This window comes from Amia ocellicauda, chromosome 21 (assembly GCF_036373705.1).
Source record: "Amia ocellicauda isolate fAmiCal2 chromosome 21, fAmiCal2.hap1, whole genome shotgun sequence".
NCBI classification, from domain to species: Eukaryota; Metazoa; Chordata; class Actinopteri; order Amiiformes; family Amiidae; genus Amia; species Amia ocellicauda.
This window is the reverse complement of record NC_089870.1, coordinates 18,831,673-18,849,548: the sequence shown is the minus strand read 5'-3', so window position 1 is coordinate 18,849,548 and position 17,876 is coordinate 18,831,673. Positions and strand designations below refer to the sequence as shown.

General features: G+C 35.8%; 1 protein-coding gene across 1 annotated transcript in view; it reads left to right on the top strand.

Moving 5' to 3' along the window:
* Positions 1–16,537, top strand: part of cep128 (centrosomal protein 128) — a 49,859-nt gene extending 33,322 nt beyond the window's left edge. Inside the window, exons 19-24 of the mRNA XM_066694286.1 lie at positions 9,107–9,156; positions 10,294–10,317; positions 12,014–12,091; positions 12,852–12,965; positions 13,587–13,695; positions 14,104–16,537. Coding sequence (XP_066550383.1) covers positions 9,107–9,156; positions 10,294–10,317; positions 12,014–12,091; positions 12,852–12,965; positions 13,587–13,695; positions 14,104–14,198 — 470 coding nt within the window. The 3' untranslated portion in view covers positions 14,199–16,537. The remainder of the gene's footprint in view (positions 1–9,106; positions 9,157–10,293; positions 10,318–12,013; positions 12,092–12,851; positions 12,966–13,586; positions 13,696–14,103) is intronic.
* Positions 16,538–17,876: the final 1,339 nt, after the last annotated feature.

Genomic DNA, 17,876 nt, shown 5'->3' with positions numbered 1-17,876 from the left:
ATAATGCGCCCAGACCTGGAAAATAAATATTTTTTTTCCCAGCTGAAGCAGACAGTGTCTACATGCCGTTGCTGTCTAGACAAAGGTTGGTTAGATAGTAATGTTGACAGGAAAGGAAAGACCTTGACCCATTTTTAATATAATGAATTAAGTTAATATACTGGCTCGCTGACAGACATTTTGTCAAAAATTAAATCCAGTTCATCTGTAGACTTCCTTTGACTGCTGACTGGTTTTCGATCGCCTACTGCAGACAGTACTACAAAGTTACAGGTTTGTTTTATAGTACATTATGGCTTTATTGTTTCTGGAGGTCAGCTGGATAACCTGGCAAAATTGCGATCTGTGTGGCAGTGCAGTAACGTGGGCCACCTTCATATTAATTGAATATGCATTTGAATTGCTATGGGATGCATAAAAAAAACGCTAAGTATGCCAGATTTTAATTGATTTCATTAGAATCTCTTTCCATTAAATGTATCAAAGTACAATTGTTCACAGCAGAAAAAACTAAATTAAAATCTTCATACAGTTGGTGTTACTTATGCACAAAGTTTATGTTTACAAGTTAGAATTGGTTCAGAAAATATTGTTGCTCTTTTTGTACAAATGGTTATTAAATGTTATATATCTTCTACCCTTCTTAGGCCGAAGTAACAGGCTTTGGTCATGTGTTCTTATTCTCAGACAAATCATAATTTACAGAGAGGAGAGAGATGCCTGCAGGAGAGCAGCATGAGAGCGCTTTCTGATTTAAAGACGATCAATTGTGTACTGCTTTGATTTTTTTTTCATGCCATGGCCTCAACGCATACAATCAAGATTAATTAAATCTATTGTAACTGGTTATGCTCAGAGAGTATTTGTTTAAGATGAGAACAAGAAGAATAAATAAAATGAACATTGGTTTGGAAGATGTAAAACATGCTTCAGTGTAAAGGATCCTTATTCAGGGTGGGGGCCATACAGCTGGTCTGTTATTAATCTTCTGTCACCAGCGATTTGCTATTTTTATTTTTTATTTTTCCCCCCAATTCCTTTTTGGCAACTCTATTGCCCCTGCACAATTGTCGGTCCCTTCAGTACCATTTGGACAGCTCCCAGAGCGAAATTTACTCAGTTCACTTAGGATTGAGAAATAAACTTTGACCGGGGAAGGGGTTACTTCGACTGCAAAATGAAAAACCTACTCATTACAAAATTCACACAAAACGGGAACAAGAGGGCAATTCATTGTCAGAGAAGGGTTTGGCAACAACATTCATCATTTAATTCCCATGGCTAAAACAGAGGGGTATTGTAACAATGAAACACGTCAAGTTCCAGGAACATCAATAGCTATTAAAGTGCTTAAGGGTTTTGTTCTTATGAAGGGAGCTAAATACATATTTTATTGATGTCGGATAGTCTGATCCCTGCTTGTGGGGTGAATCTATTATCAGATTGTTGTAATGACCTCACAGTAAATATCTGCAGTCATGGTTAATTCTGTTTGGGAAACACTGAAAGCACTGAAAGCTGCAAACATCTTTGAGAAACGCCAGGGAGAAACAAAGTAATGTGACTGGATGTAACGCAGACAGGGCAGAGACATGCTGTGCATAAAGTGGACCAGCGGCTAAGTATTTGGCAAATGAAGACAGCCGTGCGTAGACCCTGCTTTTTGTGTGAGCTAAAAGGAGGGGAAATGGGGGGATGGGACCCCTGCCAGGGTTTCAAGTTTTTTGCCTCATGGTGTAGGCCTACCTATTCCCTGTCATGTTATATTACAGTCCCCATAATCTTTCCTACTATTTTATGGCATGTAAACAGTTTCCCCTGATGTGCTTACATGATTTCTAAAATAAGAATAGTTTATTTTAGCCGCCACAGTATTTGTGGACAATAAACAAGTACAGTACACTGTTTACTGGAGGCAACTTTGTTTTTGAAATTTGAGAACATAGTGGCCCAGGATAAAGTGGAAGCAATATATTATATATTTGATTGTGAAGTCATCATGAGACTCTTGTGACAGTAAACTGTTATTCTTCTGTGAGGAAGTCCTGTAAATTATTGGTGTGTATTATTGGTGTGTGAGGAACTTGCTTAAAATCTCAGGAGGAAATTCCTCTTCTATGCAACATCAGCGCACCGTGCTCTAGTGTTCAATTTTGCCTGCATGATTATTTAGCCACATTTGCATGACTACAGCTGGTTTGAAACTTCTTTGCCCGTTTAAGTTTGCTGAAGTGTCCTTTTGAAACTATTGAGGGCAACGTTCTTTTATGATGTAGAGGATAGGATTGATACTTTCTGTTCCAAACTGTAACTTAAGTAATTTACAAGACTGGGTCCAATTAAGTCATTTGCATTTAAACAGTACGGTCCCAGGTTTAAAGGATTTACTTTAATGACTTGCTCTTCATAGCTGATTGAAAATGGAAATAAGTCTGAGGATCTGAGGTAGTGTGGATGCAGAATTTAGAATGATGAGCTAATGTATATAAATCTGATTGATAGCTGACGTTATCACTTATTATAATGATATGAAGATTAGTTAAGTGCTCACATATGTATCCTAAATATAAATGTTGACATTTTCTATTTACACATTATTTCTTGTTGCAATGTAGCAAAATACACACAATAACCTTTTGAACATGCCAATCAATGCTAAATAATGACTTGTTGAGGTATAGTGGCATTATAATTTGAAAATCCCCGCCAACTCTTGTGAGAGTACTGGTATATTTGTATTGGGAAGTCCTGTGCAGTGTGTGTTAATTAACTTTTTGTCTTAGTCTCGCTCTTTTCTCTATTGTGGGTAGAAGCTGTTTGTCAACCATTGTTCTCGGGTAACAATATCCCCAGAGGTAAAAATTAAAATAATAATCAATGCTTATAGGCCTTATGCATTACAAAGGAAATCAATCTAGAGCATCTGTACTTGGTGAGTTCATTCAGTGCAGTTTTTTCGTTTGTTTGGCTCTCTAGGTTTGCTGAGCCATGTCTTTTTTTATTATATAAGGTTATATAAAGTTTTTTACCTTTTTGAGTTCTTGCATATTTGACCAGCGGACAATATTTTGTAATTTAGTACGTTACATAAGCTCTGTTCACTCTCATTTTTGGCAGAGTCATATCTGTTTGGACTGTTTGTCTACAGGTCAACCTGTGAATATAGAACATGGAATTCATTAGGTAGAACATATTAAAGTGATCTATATCTAGATATGCTTTGTGCAATATGGCCTGAAAGTCAGAACTATTATAATTGCATTGCCAGCATGTTTGTATACATTACATTGTATTGGAATACTAAAAATCTTAATTTTCCTCACACATTCAAATTCCTTGCAACAGTATATTAAACAATATATTTTCCCCAACATATGTAATAGCCTAAGCTTTGCACCATAGTAAATGCTTGTAAATGGTTTTATTAAACATTCCTGATTCTGTTGCTTTGTTGTCATTGTAGAGTATTAATGGATTACCTCTCTTACAATACTTGTGTTTTGTTTTATAATTAAATGCATTTTATTAAATTAATCGGTTTTAATTGGTGTAAAGTTGGATACTTGCTTTTCTTCTGATGCCTTTTTTTTAAAGCTAACTTATAATAGATACTTTGCCTATACTTTGTAAAGCTTTTCATAAATGCATATATGAGTTTAGTACACAATATGAAGAAATTTATGAAATTGTATAGTATTAAGGATTTTTTTCCCCTGCAATACTTTGACCATTGTTAGTAGAGGATTGCATACAGGTATTTTATGTAGGTTTTGACCATTATTTAAGGGCTTGTTCATGTGTTTTATGCAAAGGGTGAAAATATTAAAATATTAAACTATTAATAACTTCACCCTTCGCTTAAAACACATGGACAAGCCCTTAAAGTCAGTAAAGTAACTTATGGTTGGATAGAGTCAATTATTTAACTAATTTTATAATGAGTTACTTGAGCTCCAGTCATGCATTACAAGTCTGGGGTACAGTTGAGTACAAATTTAATGTAGTTTGATATTGTGCCCTTAGGTAAGCAAAATTATTTGTATTGTTCTTAAACTGGTTTTAGATTTATTTGCCAGCGTATCATTTTGGCCGATGCGGTCCAGAGTCTTCAGACCTAGACAGGAGTTTAAAATAACCGTGGTTGTCCTTTAAAATTAAGCTAATTGTTTACTGAGTACACAGTTGGCAGCGTTGTACTGTCTCGTTCCTGGGAACATTTCTGTTAAAGTTAAATCTATTCAGAGAACTATTATTTTCTGCGAATTTCTACTCTGCCTGGAAGAGTTTTATCAGCAGAAAAACTAGACTGTTGAGTGATTCACGAGTGACACCTGCTAAATAAGCCATAATGTAATAAGATAATATGTTTAAAAATGCTTTCTGCTTCCAAATAGTTTATGGATTATTGTTTATTCAATCATTTTTATAGTGAAACTATTATCATGCAACAACTAATTAAAGAGCTGTGCTTAATAGTATAGTAGTAGTAATAATAATAATAATAATAGTGTCAGCTTTAAAGAATAATCATCATTTAGGGGAAGTGACCCAATTAAGCCCACCAAAATGTTTTCTTATAAATATGTGAATTTCTTCCCAATAAAGTGGGTATTAAATCAAAACATGAATCGCTTATCTAAACACTTGTGGTAGATTTTGTCATAAATCAACTAAATTAACTTATTTAATTGCAAAAGTGAAAAGTCCGGAGTGGGCTTATAAGGTACATATGTATCCTTTAAGCCCACATGTGTCCCAAATAAGCCCACAAGAGTTTAAGAGTAAATACTTCAAATTGTATTGATTAAGCACTTCATATTTTATAGATTATTGAATTCAGACCTCAAATAACCAACCTAACCAATTAAAATTGTATTTTTATATTATCTGAGATTCCCATTCCCATCACATGCAATTGTTGCACTTGTAGAGGCAGTTTGCTCTGCTGGTGTGCTGGGTGTTGTGGTTGGGGCCGGGGCTGTTGGGCTGTGGAAGTCTGCACAGGTGCTTCAGAAAAAGGTGCATGATACATGGATACTTGTCTGTCCACCCGGCTCTGGCTCACAGGGAATATTCCAGTGCTGTCAAAGCCACCGATGATGTTTTCTGGATTGAGAGCAGTGGACAGCACATCAAGTTTCGCAGGGAATTCCTCCTTCCAAATTGTGTCCCTGCTAACACGGGAATGGCAGCACATTACCTCCATTACCTTTTGACTAGGGATGCAGCGATCCATTGGCCACCGATCGCTATCGGGACGTTATGGCAAAAAATTATTATATCGTCTATTGGCCGATTGCTTTAAAATGGCTGATAATTCTGACCGATATTTCTGTCTGATGGTGCGGCTTTTATTGCATCTAACTAAGCATCCGATTTGTTCTATTCTTCACCAAACACTGTCTGTCCAGTGGCTGGAGGATGTGGGTGAGGTGAGATGGGAGCCGGAGAAGCACAACCTCATTTTCTTTGGCCTTGGTCATAAGTGCCAGGGAAATATCTTAGGCATGACTGTCAAAAATGTAAACTCTTGGCAGTCCCATATTCTAAAAATACTCTTGAAAATGATTCTTCTCTGTCCATCTGTGATCCGTGCAAAACTCACAGCAAGCTTCCCTCATGTCATTGCAGTCCCTATACGTTTTTCTCTGCCTACCCATTTTCTCTCCATAATGAAAATAAGGTGAGTAGTTAAATTCATGAATGAAAAGGATGTATTCTGAGTAATATTAATTAATGTAAGGCTTTTTTAATATGAGGTACAGTGGGTTGTGGGCTTATTAAGAACAACAGTGGTCCATGGGAAATTAACCTCAATAATTTTATATTGAGTTAATGTAAACATGTAATATCTTTATAATAAATAAAATACATTATTTTCTACAACTTAGACCATGTTTATTATTGTTGATAGAACACATTCAATAATTATTCTGCTAGTTCCTTTTAAGCTCATATGACAAAAACAATTACATTTTAAGATTATTATAATTGACAGAACATTAAATATTAAATCTGATGAAGCTTCTAAAATGTTTTGATTTACTATGGTCATCAACAGCTTTTCTCAATTTTTGTTCTACTGCATCTCTCTGTGTGATCATCATTCTGACAGTGTCGCTGGGGAAACTCATAAAATCCATATTTTTAAATACAAAATAGTGCTTTTAAATACAAAGCAAATTCATCCCTTAATTTGATAATTTTTATCAATATTCACCAAGTTTGCTCAGCAAATTCCAGAAAAATTGCTTCTTGAGAGGGCCCCTCATAAAGCAAAGTTTGGGGTGACTTCTAAAAATGCTGCTGCACAGTGGCAGCACAAAGACATACAGAACTCAAGAACAAACAATGTGATTGGCTCCCAATAAAAAGTAACATGACAGTAACAACCTTTTGCATTTGCTCTGAAACAGATCATCCTTCTAAAATGTCCTGTCTTTTTTGTAGTTCAAAGTAAATGAGCAAGTGGGCTTATATGCTACGTGGTATATTGGGTCACTTCCCCAATCACAATTTACGACAAAAGCTGGAACATTAACATTTACTTTATTTTATCACTGATTGGGACCAGCAGCTAACAAACTTCACCTATTTATTCTTTTAATAAATTTAAAATAATTAAAAAATGAGGAAGGCATTAGAAAACAGGATGTTCATAAAGTTCGTTGAATTATAGTGAAAACTGTCCACCGTGGAGCAATTTAATTGGTACGCATACAAGGAACACCACAATTTCCCAAGATGCATTGCATGTTCACCATGTTGACTCTTGAACACTGTCAAAATGAATGGAGCTGTTCGTCATGTATGTATACAAGCTGTCATGTGCACAGATAGTGGTCTTACTGGACTTGTCCATGGGAAGATTGTTACTGTGGTCCCATTGGTGTCGTCCGTTTCAATGCTCCATGTTGCACGATGCCATTTGTTTGAATAGGCTGGATTCATAAACCATTCTGAGACAACATGTTTATCTTTTTTTCATGGAAGGAGAACTTTATAAAGAGATTGTATTGAGTCTGTCAGTTAGATATGCCTTTATTTTGACTGTCACTGTTACTGCAATGGTAGTTGTTTAAAAGGTTCCTAAAAGATTGATTTCAGGAATCTGACAATCACAGACAGCCTACTGATAAGGATGACAAACACACAACTATTGGGTCTTGTGCCAATAGGAATGGAGATGTAGGCCATACGTAGAACTACATGCACAATTACTACTTCACTCCTTAACAAATTGTAATCAATAGAGTAAATGCTTTTTTTTTTTTTTTAAAGCTGATTCGGGTCCTATCAGTCATCATTAGTCATTGCCTTTTTGGTTGAGTATTGGTTTCAAATTGACATTTTTAGCCTGTTTTCATAATAGTCCTTGCCTTGCTTTTGAGATGCATGTTTTTCTGTCAAATGTCCCTGCTTTTCAACATTTCAACAAAAAAAAACAAAGAGCTAAGAAAGTGTTTCTTCCTTAAGAGAATGAAAAAAGGGATGCATCTGGAAAACTGCCAAGACATGCATCGACAATAGGCTTAAATTGGGGTTAATTTTAGCACAGTTTATGCAACACAACTTGGAATGCTTGTTGTGATGACCAGTTATGTGTAGTGACATCTGAACAACAGAAGAATAAACTAATTCATGCATGGGTTTAGTAATTAATGTCTAAAGGAGGGCACTGTTTTACCCAATTCAAAGGCATTGGACTGGGACCTGGAGACATTCTTTACTCTTGTGTAACAGTCACAAGTTGACTTTTTTTTTATTCACTTGCAGAATCTGATGATAACTGAAGAATATAGTTTGTCATACGATCGGAGAAACAAATGACAAATGTTAAAAGTACAGTCTTAGAATAAAACCACATTAATGTTACCATAAGATCCCATGTGATTTGTACAGAGAGGATACTTTATATGTAATCCAGGCAAATTGAATACCGATTACAGTTTATATTTGGCAAGGTTTGTTATATAAAATTGTGAAAGCCTATTCAGTATTCATGGTCTGGTGCCTGAAGATATTGATACGTTGTAGAGGACAGATTTTATACAGTTGATCACATAAAAGCTTAGTATTATTGTCTGCAACAGGATTTGTATAAAAATTGTCTGTAAGAGGCTACACTGATATTTTCAGTCCAGCTTGACTGAGATTGGTAGTTAGTTATTGCTAAAGAGAAGCTACATTTGGAACTGAGTTGATGAACGAATTTGTAATTTTTTACAGTTGCAGCAGGAAATTCACTGAAATTATCACATTGCAACATTTATTTGCTTTAACTCTTTATTTACCTCACTTTGACACATCAGTGTATACAGTTATTGAGTATATAAATGCTTGTTTGCTTTATTCTCTTCAGCATGATTACTTCCAAAAAGAACTCCCTGATCTTTTAGTATTGATATTACTCTCTCTCCGTGAACTGCATAAAACGTCTAATCAGCATTCAGTCTTTGTATTTAAAAGGGCAAAAGTCATGTTAAATTGTTTGCGAGTCTGTCAGCAGTTTTGACTGTTGGAAATAGTTGAACGATCATCAACGAGACAGTATTGACTCTTCCTGAAAGTTTTTATTTATTTATTAGTTTTAAATCCGTTGAAGGTGGTGGTTGTTTGTTTTATATATACGGAAAGAAATGCATTCTAAATTCTTTCAAGGGATTTTTTTCCCCCAAAAAACCTGTTTGTTAGGATAGGCAAAGATTAATAAAAAAATGAACATACTTCCCTTACCGCTTTTATTAACAGAAGGTTGATTTGTATACGTTTTACATGACTAAGAGGTTAGTTACCCTGCAGACAAACAATTCCATGTACCTTCATTTTTTTTTTTGTCTTTGAAATGACAGGGTGGGTCAATGGTATTGCTCATATGAAACGTATTATCAGGCTTTTTTGTATTAACTTTAATTCTTCACTTAACTCTTTAGCCCTTCTTAGAGTAGTGGATTTCCTAGCATGTACTGGGATAGTGTTTTGCTTTCTAATTACCTACCTATATGGTCTGTGAATAACTACTGTATAAAAACTGGGAACTGTCCGTGGCTATACAAGGCTACACTTTGAACGACAGGTTTCATTTTTGTAATTTGTGTGTTTCCAGATTTGCTGGAGAAAACACGGAGAAAGGATGAAGACATGCGGATACTACACGTGAGTTGTTCTCTTTTAAAATGGTTAAAAAAATGGTTAAAAAAACACAAATGATCCGACGTTGCTCTTGTGAAATGGCTGGGACTGCTCTTAATTGGTTTCAATTAAGCTAATTTGATTGAGCGACAGGTGTTTTTAATTATGATACCTATTCATTGATTTATTCATTTTTGTTTAAACAAGTGTTTTCAGTCACTCTGTTCCCTCAGGTCGCACTCACATTTAAGACCAAATCCACTCCACAGTCTCACATTTTATTCTTCCTATTTGATATGAGCCGCTTGAGTCTGCGGATGTATTCACTACTATGAACACACAACCTTTCACGGCAAAGCATTTTGTTGCCTCTCGACAATGCTGTTTTTCTTTGTTTTTTCCCCCGTATCAGAGAGTCCTGCTGGAACATCTGTGGGAATGCAGCTGTACCTGCCAGCTCCCTCGAATAATTAATTGCTCCCCAAAGACAGTGACTTGGATTTTAATCAAGAAAAATTTGACTGTTCAAGGCAGTCTGTAGAAAGCAGTAATTGTAATTGTGGGTCCAGGGTAGAATCTCTCACCAGGTGCACCAGTGAGTGGCAGATAAGGAGCAGAAGTTTCGACGGCTCTTATATATCATTTCAGGACGAGCATCATTCACTCTCGGGGAATAATGCGTTTGAAAGGCTTAAATATCCTCTCCTTTGCTGTATTTTCCACGCATCTCTGAGGAGATTCGTAATGAGCGTCCTCTAAATGCTGCTGCGAGTTTTGATACTCGTATTTCTTTTATTTATATACATATTTATTTATTTCTTGCATGCCTTTTGCAAAAATAAATGTCTTGAACTACAAACGCATTACTCAGTCAAAACACAATCATAACAATTTCTTGTGGAAGTATGTTTTTGTAGTGCAGCACACGCACTTAACCCCCTTTGTAAATATAATCATCCAGTAGGGATCTGTTTATAACACGACTGTACGACTGTCCTAGTTCATCGAGTTGCTCTAAAAGTGAACATAAATCTTCCATATTGATATGGATGCATAGCAGCGGCCATTGAATGAGCAGCCCTGACCAGAATCTGATTGTGTCGTCCTCACCTGCTGCCCTTAAATAATTTAATTCGCTCTTCTCTTCTCTTTGTCTCTCAGGATCGAATACTGGATCTTGAAATGGTAAGATTTAAGAATTGCAATATATCACTCTTTTGAATACTGTGGCAAAAAACACTTGGGCAGGAAGATAAACAAATGTATATTATTCTCACAATTTACATTCTACATTCTTCTAAAGTTTTAAGAGCCAACATGATCACACAAAGACTTCACGTTGAGAGGCCTGAGTAAAGAAATTATATTTGTGAGAGAAATACAAAGCATGTTTCGGCTGAAGGCCCTGACTGGTATCAAAGCTCACTGTATAACAGAAACACAACCAGAGTTCACCGACTGACTCTCGTTGTTTTATTAAAGATGGCTTAACTATTTTCCAGTTAAACTTAATATTCATTGTATATATTTGTGTGTTCAGGAATATTTTATTACAAGATAATCCTAATATCGAGTAGGTTTTGCAGTGTGTTTCCATATTCATGTATAGATGCACAAACACGTCTGTGCTCACATTGCACTAAAACACTATCATACTTAACCTGTTAATGCAGAAGTAATTAAGTGATGGGCCAAAGCTCGTTCATCAACGCTGGAGATAAACTGTTCCCAGACGGGTAGATAAATCCTAATCTCATGCCATTAAAATGGTTATCTCTGTCGAGCAGCTCATGAGTGGCTTTTGAGGCAGTTTGGTAATTAATCTATTTTTGTATTATTATAATAATGCACCTGGGGGATAAACACACATTGGTTTAATTGAATTATTCCAAATTTAACTGTTGGTTCCATTGTATTGGAAAAAGGACGTTAAGAAGGATAGGTGACATGGAAACTGCAATATTGTGTGCTTGTGTCTGTCATGGTGATGTCACCGGAGGTTAGAATAATTGCATAATGTCATAAACTGAATTCAATCTGCTGTTCTTGCTCCCGAGTTAATCATTCATATGGGAAAATCACTGGGAAATCAGGCTCAGTGTTACCTGACAATGTTACTTAGAGCATTTAGAATCCTTTTTTAACCTTAAAATGTATCCATAGATAATAATTAAATGACTTCGAACTAAATTTCAGTTTTGCACTCTTTACATTCTTCAACTTCGTTTGCACTGAGCCCTAATGCGCACCAATTGCGCTCTTCCCGAAATGATGTCATAGGAGACAAGGTTAAGTACACAGTAGCTTATAGGGTTCACTGAATATGACTGAGTCGCTTAAATCTTTTTATTTTTTTCGTATATAGATCTTGAGACTGCTTCAGTTCAAAAGCGTCTGTAGCTCTTATCAGTTTGTCACGGGTGTTGTTATGTAAGAAGTCATAATTCGAATACTGTATAGTTTCATTGTGAAGGTTGTCTTAGCCCCCATGCCAGATTGTTTATTGATCTTGTTCCATATAACATTAACCAATGAAAATATATATGTATTATCCTTTTGTATTAGTGTTACTCTAATTCCATGGAAGGGTGATAATCAATTATTTGTTTTAACCCTTATTCCACCTTTATCTGTGCAGTGTTCCCTAACAGCACTTGCTTAAAATATGAAATGTACTGGTTAGAAAAAGTCTCTTTAATCAACGTGATGGCACCAGTGATTTCAATAGTGAGACAATACTGATCTTTGATCTTGATTTGATTTATGGTTATATTTCACTGTGAGTCTGTTTTAACAATGTGAGCCTCATTAGATAACGATTCTGTGACTGTTATTACATTTGACATTTAACAATATACTTTACATTTTCTATCTTCTCTAGAATACAAGGTTAGCCCTGGATCATCTGGAATCAGTCCCAGAGAAATTAAGTCTGCTGGAAGATTTTAAAGACCTTGAGGCAAGTCACCTGAATTAGTTTATTGCATTTAATATACTTGTAATAAATTGAATGTGATGTGTGTGTGTATATATATATATATACACACACACACACATTTTGTAAGATTGCACTTAACAAAACTTACAGAATTTTGGCATTCTGCTTTTACTACTATTTGTTTATTAGTTATTATCGATGTATTCTGGTTTTATGAATGTTTTATGAATGTTTCTTTAACATGTGGAAGACTAAAGCTTAAGGTAATCTTGCACATTGTTGGCTCCAGTTGTGTGCAGACAAATGTGTTTGCTTGAACCCTGTAACAGATAAGCCCTGGAGCACACCACAATGTTCATGTGGTTTAAAGACTTGCCAGCACGTAACACAAAAGAGAGGCGTCTCTATCCCAGTGAGATGTTACAGTGGGTGCTGGACTGCGAAGGACAACAACCTTCACCGTCTATAGTAATGATAGATAACTGCACTTCACGCAGTCTGTTGTTTTCAGAACATTTATGTCAAGGAGCATTTGATACAGCAATTGCAAACAGCTTGATTGATTTGTAAAAAAACAATTAGCATGGTATAATTCTGAGATTGTTATTGTTCATTCATTGCAACATCATTTAGTCTTATTCTCCATCGTACTGTTTGCAGTGGTACACAAGAGTTTCTAAGCTACATAAACACCCTCTTAAATTGTTATGTTCAAAGTAAGGATAGTTTTTTCATACAATTCAAATATTTAACCCATGTAACATTTATTTGGTGGCTTCAGGAATCCCAGCGTCAGAGGGAGATGATTGAACAGAGATATGCAAAATACAAGGAGATTGTTGGCGATTTGCAACATCAGCTGGAAGACTCCAAGAGAAGAATCCAAGAATACAGGGTATAGTGAATTCATTTATTTATTTATAAAGTACACACTTTGCATCAATTGACTGTCATTACTTTAGCAAAAAAGCATCTCTACTTAGCAAGGTATCCTTTTTCAAACAAACATTTGTGCTTCATATGTGTTACATTTCTTTGGGTGGACCTTTAAAGGGTTGTATAGAGCAGGGGTCCCAACCCTGCTGGTTTTTATATCAACGGACCTCTCAATTACTTAATTGAATGAATAATGTCCTAAATCAGAGCCTTTTAATTATTTTAATCAGTATGGGTTTTAAGTGAAGAATATAATTGTACAAAGAACCAGCTATTTTATTGCACAATTTAAAAAGTCAAATCTATGCAGATTGTTTCTTCAATTAAGTAATCAATGGCTCAGCAGGGTAGGGTCTCCTGCAGGACCAGGGCTGGGACCCCTGACAAGATATTTATACAGGAATTAACACAATTGATACTAGAGGACAATTACTATCCAGTTATTGACTTTATTAACATGTTCATATTAACAGCTTGATTAAATGCAGAGTTTCTCTATTGGATGATTTGCTCTTGGTAAACCAGTAGCAGAGGATGGATGCTAATTAGGCTAAGCTGTTTTAATGTTCTCTGTGAACAGGATGAGAAGGTAGATGCCACATCTCATAGTGTCCGCCTGGCAACTCTGTCATCTTCTGTACGAGGACAAAACAGCTTCCTGTCGAGCTCCCTCCTCACCGAGAGCAGCTGTGAGTAAAGTTCTGCCCCGTCATCCTGTAGTGTGCTGTTTTGAAATGCCATAGTGTTTGCATGTAAATAGCTGAGGCATATATATATATATATATGCTTTTACTTGCAATGTTTCACATCTAGGACATCACAAACTTGTTATTCTGTTCATGATGGCAATGTTTGCAGTTTTCTTCAGATCTGACAAGCTGAGAAGGAAAGGGGGTGTGTGGCAAAAAGTGTTTGAAGTAGTGATACATATGTACAACTCTCCACAGATCACTTAGTTTAAAGTGTTTAGATGCTTTTATATTTAATGGTGTTTAAAAGAAACCAAAATAACTGAGATCACATTTAGATCCTAACCATATGAGTAAAAAAAAAAACGAATGAATGATTTCTGAAACATAGTTCTCATTTCTCCACAGCACCTCACAAAAGACTGGCCTCTCCAGATTTTGACACCAGCAAGGAACAAGATCCGAGGTTCCTCATTAATGGTGTGGAAAGATCGGACACATAGTTAGTACTCAAAACAATTCTGCATCCACAGTTCAGAGCCACCAGTATATAGGTAGTTACTGTTCACATTACCTTCAATCTCCACTACAATGTCATGCATCATCCGGCCTCACAACACAGGCTTCAGCCCAGCAGACTCCCTGACGTGAATAAAGCACACTCCTCTCTACACTGCGCTAGTCTCTATACATGGGTTAAGTGGTTATCTTCAGAAGTGCACATACTTACTTTTAAATTAATTGATAATCGTTAGTTGCTTGTGCTAAATTGTTGATGGAATGGATGGAGTTTTGATCTCTCTGGATTTAAAATTAGTGGGGTTTAGTCAGAAAACAATTAAGTGATTATTTCAATTCCTTAGAAATGGGTGACAAGCCAGCACCACACTATGGGCTGGTTTCACAGACAGATTAACATTGGGGCTTGGCCTACCCCATGTTATTTTAGGTGGGGTACAAGATCAGCACTAATCGAGGTCTGCAAAACCAGCTCCGTAAGTCCCAAATTAAGTTTGTTAAAGCATCCATTAACCATTAGACAGTGCAGGTTAATATTTGCATGTAAATGTAAAAATAATATACATTCTAGAATGCCAGCTCATTTGACTTCTAAAGGTGAGGCAACACCCTGAGGGCTTGCCAGGCTGCTGGGCTCTTTTAACAGGCCTGGCCTCAGGGAGTAGAGTGCAGTCAGGTCTATTTTTACAGTGCTGGAGCGAAGGAAGACAGAGAACCAAACCCTACCTCCTCGTTGAGCTGAACGACGCAGTGGCAACAGACAAAACCACAAACAGGGCCAAATCGCAAATCCAAAAGAACAGTCAAAGTCTGTAAGACAAGAGTTCTTTACCTGCTTCATGCGTTCACACCCTGTCTGTTCCTGCCTTCGCCTGGCAGTCAGGTGCTTTCAGAGTATGATTCGTCCTTGCAGGGTTTCTGGGAGGTGTAGTGCTACACTCAGCACTGTGCTGCAATACAAAGAGACTGTGAGGTTTTAGTATGAAGTTCAAGTGTTTTTAAACTACTGAACACAAGTGCCTTTTTCCTACCTGCACAGATTACATATTTTTATACTTGATATATATTGTGCCTGATATAGAGGAATTGTATTGTGCATGTTTTTTTTATTTCCTGTATGAACTCATAGAAGGTCATAGTTTGTTCTAAATTTGAAGACAAATGTTTCAACATCATACAGATGTTTTATGTTTTATGTCTACTGGTGCTATAGTCCTGTAAAAGGGAGGATAGGTAATGAATTGCAATTTTATCCAGATATTAAAGCCAATAAGTTACATAGAAGCTCACCATGCGTGCACTTTATAAACATGACTTCAATATTTTGCCTACATAATTACACCTGATACAATAACCAGTAAATAAAACCACTGCATAGGATGAGACGTTCACTGTGAAATTTGGAAATTGTACAGTAAAGCCCATACATTTGCATTACGCAAACTAAAGGTCCATACATTTACATTTCATTATATTTCAACAGGGCCAAAACATCGCTCCCTTTTCGAGTTGTTTTTGTTTTCAAAACACACGTTCAGACTGGTCAGATGACTAAGAAGGACCCACATTTTTATGTAACAAGGTTTTTCACTGGAGCGAACCTATCCCAAATTAGGCATTTCCTCTCAAGACTCATGAGCATAATGGGCCTTTTCTAGCTTACGGGGAGAAAAAAGGCTTTTATCTGGTGCTAATGCATAATACATTTTTCAATACTAAGGGTTTGTATAGGAAGGAATTCTCTAACAATTCTTATTCTTATCTTAAACTAACCAAGCTCTGTTTGGTCATCGCAAGGACTTCTTTGAGGAAGACTGAAGCACAAAACTATTTTTTTTTAAATAAAAAATGTGAGAAATTAAGATAAAATTAAATGTCTATCACATTAACTTAAATTGGCGTGCAGAGTGTGGATAAATGTTAAAACTCACCACTGGTTTCATGACATCTAAATGATAAACATGTACAATAATATTACAGTTTATATCGTTATTATTCTTATTAATTATAACTGTGTTTCATGTGGGAAAGAATGTGTGAATACAAATGAATGCATGTGCCAAGAGACTGACTGGATTGAGTTTATTTTTTAATGTTATTCACTATTGTGTAAATTGTACTGGAGGAAGCCTGATCTAAACTTTCTACTGAATAATTCATGTAATGAATTCTGACTTTTATTTCTCCCCAACAAATGTTAAATCCACAGTTATGATTTTTTTTATATGCTTCAATCATGTACAGCATTTCCAAATGCATTTTTTTTTTAAATTATTCATCCAAAACTTGTATAAGAGAATAAATTGTTTCTGAATGACTGTTATTGAAAGACTATCATGGACGAAAAATGTGTGCAATAGTGTGTGATTATGGACACAGTGCCTATAGAAATTCTTTTCCCCTTTGACAATTTACACCTATTGTTGCCTTATATAGCCTGGAATTAAAAATAGATAGTGTTTTTATCATCTACACATTCTACCCCACAACTTCCAAGTGAAAACATTTCTGTAGAAAATGTCCAAAACACCATTACTCCACAAAGCCCACCTTCAATCCCATTCGAAGTATGCAAGAAAAAAACACTTGGTAGATTCTATAGCCATGTGGACAAGACGTTTTTTTTGCTCTAACGACACTGAAATGTAACTTTTATTGCCTACATGCAAAGCGTTATGTTTGGCACGAACTCAACACCCAAAGAACCCATCCCTGCTGTGAAGAGTGTGTTATGCATCGTTGTTTGTATATTGATTATGTTCATCAAGCCTGCTTTGGTTAAAGTTAAGTAATGAAATTGATTAATATGGTAAAAGCATGGTCTAATTATTTTAATGCAAACCCTAAAATAAAACTATAAAAATAAAACACAACCTGTTTATGAATAAAGGGATTCTGGCTTTTAAAAGCATGCTATTAGATGCATTTTATATTGATAATAAAATGCATAAATGGGTCATTTAGCTGCAGTACCTGGGTTCATATATATGAGCAACGTGGGTGCAGAGATGAGCCTATCTTTCCTTTTCTTGAAAATTAATGTTAGTCAAACCAAACAGAAGAAATTAAGATAGACCCATTTTTGGTGGTTTCACAGGTACGAGTCTATCGACCTTTGCCATGTCAGGTTTCTGGAATTGGAGACTATTAAAGAATGACCTCCTGTACAAACAACTATTATAGCAAGAGTTAAAATGATTGCCACCAGCAAAGAATACCAGAGAATCAGTATTCTTTCTAGAAGTCCAGCTGTCAAAGATTATGTTGTGTAGGTAATACGTTACTTTTGTATGTGTACGTTTGAAATACTATCCCATCAAATGTTTTCATCTAGAATAAATTATCTTCTAAAAAAACCTCAGGATTTACCATAGACTGAATCTTACATTTAACTGCTTTTGTTGGTTTTCTTTTTTTTATATCAAACCTTACCTTTTTTTTTTTTAATTTACAGGATTCTTTTTATGGATATTGTTTCAGTTATTCCTACATCAAACTATAATTTCCTCCCTGCTGTACTTTTGTCTATAAATCCCTACCTCTTTCATACACCACTGAATAGGATTACAGGGCCTCTTTGAAACCGTATTGAATGGGATTTCAGCAGCTAGCAATTACATCTGTGAAAATGTTTTAATCTTGACAGCATTGCACAACTCCAT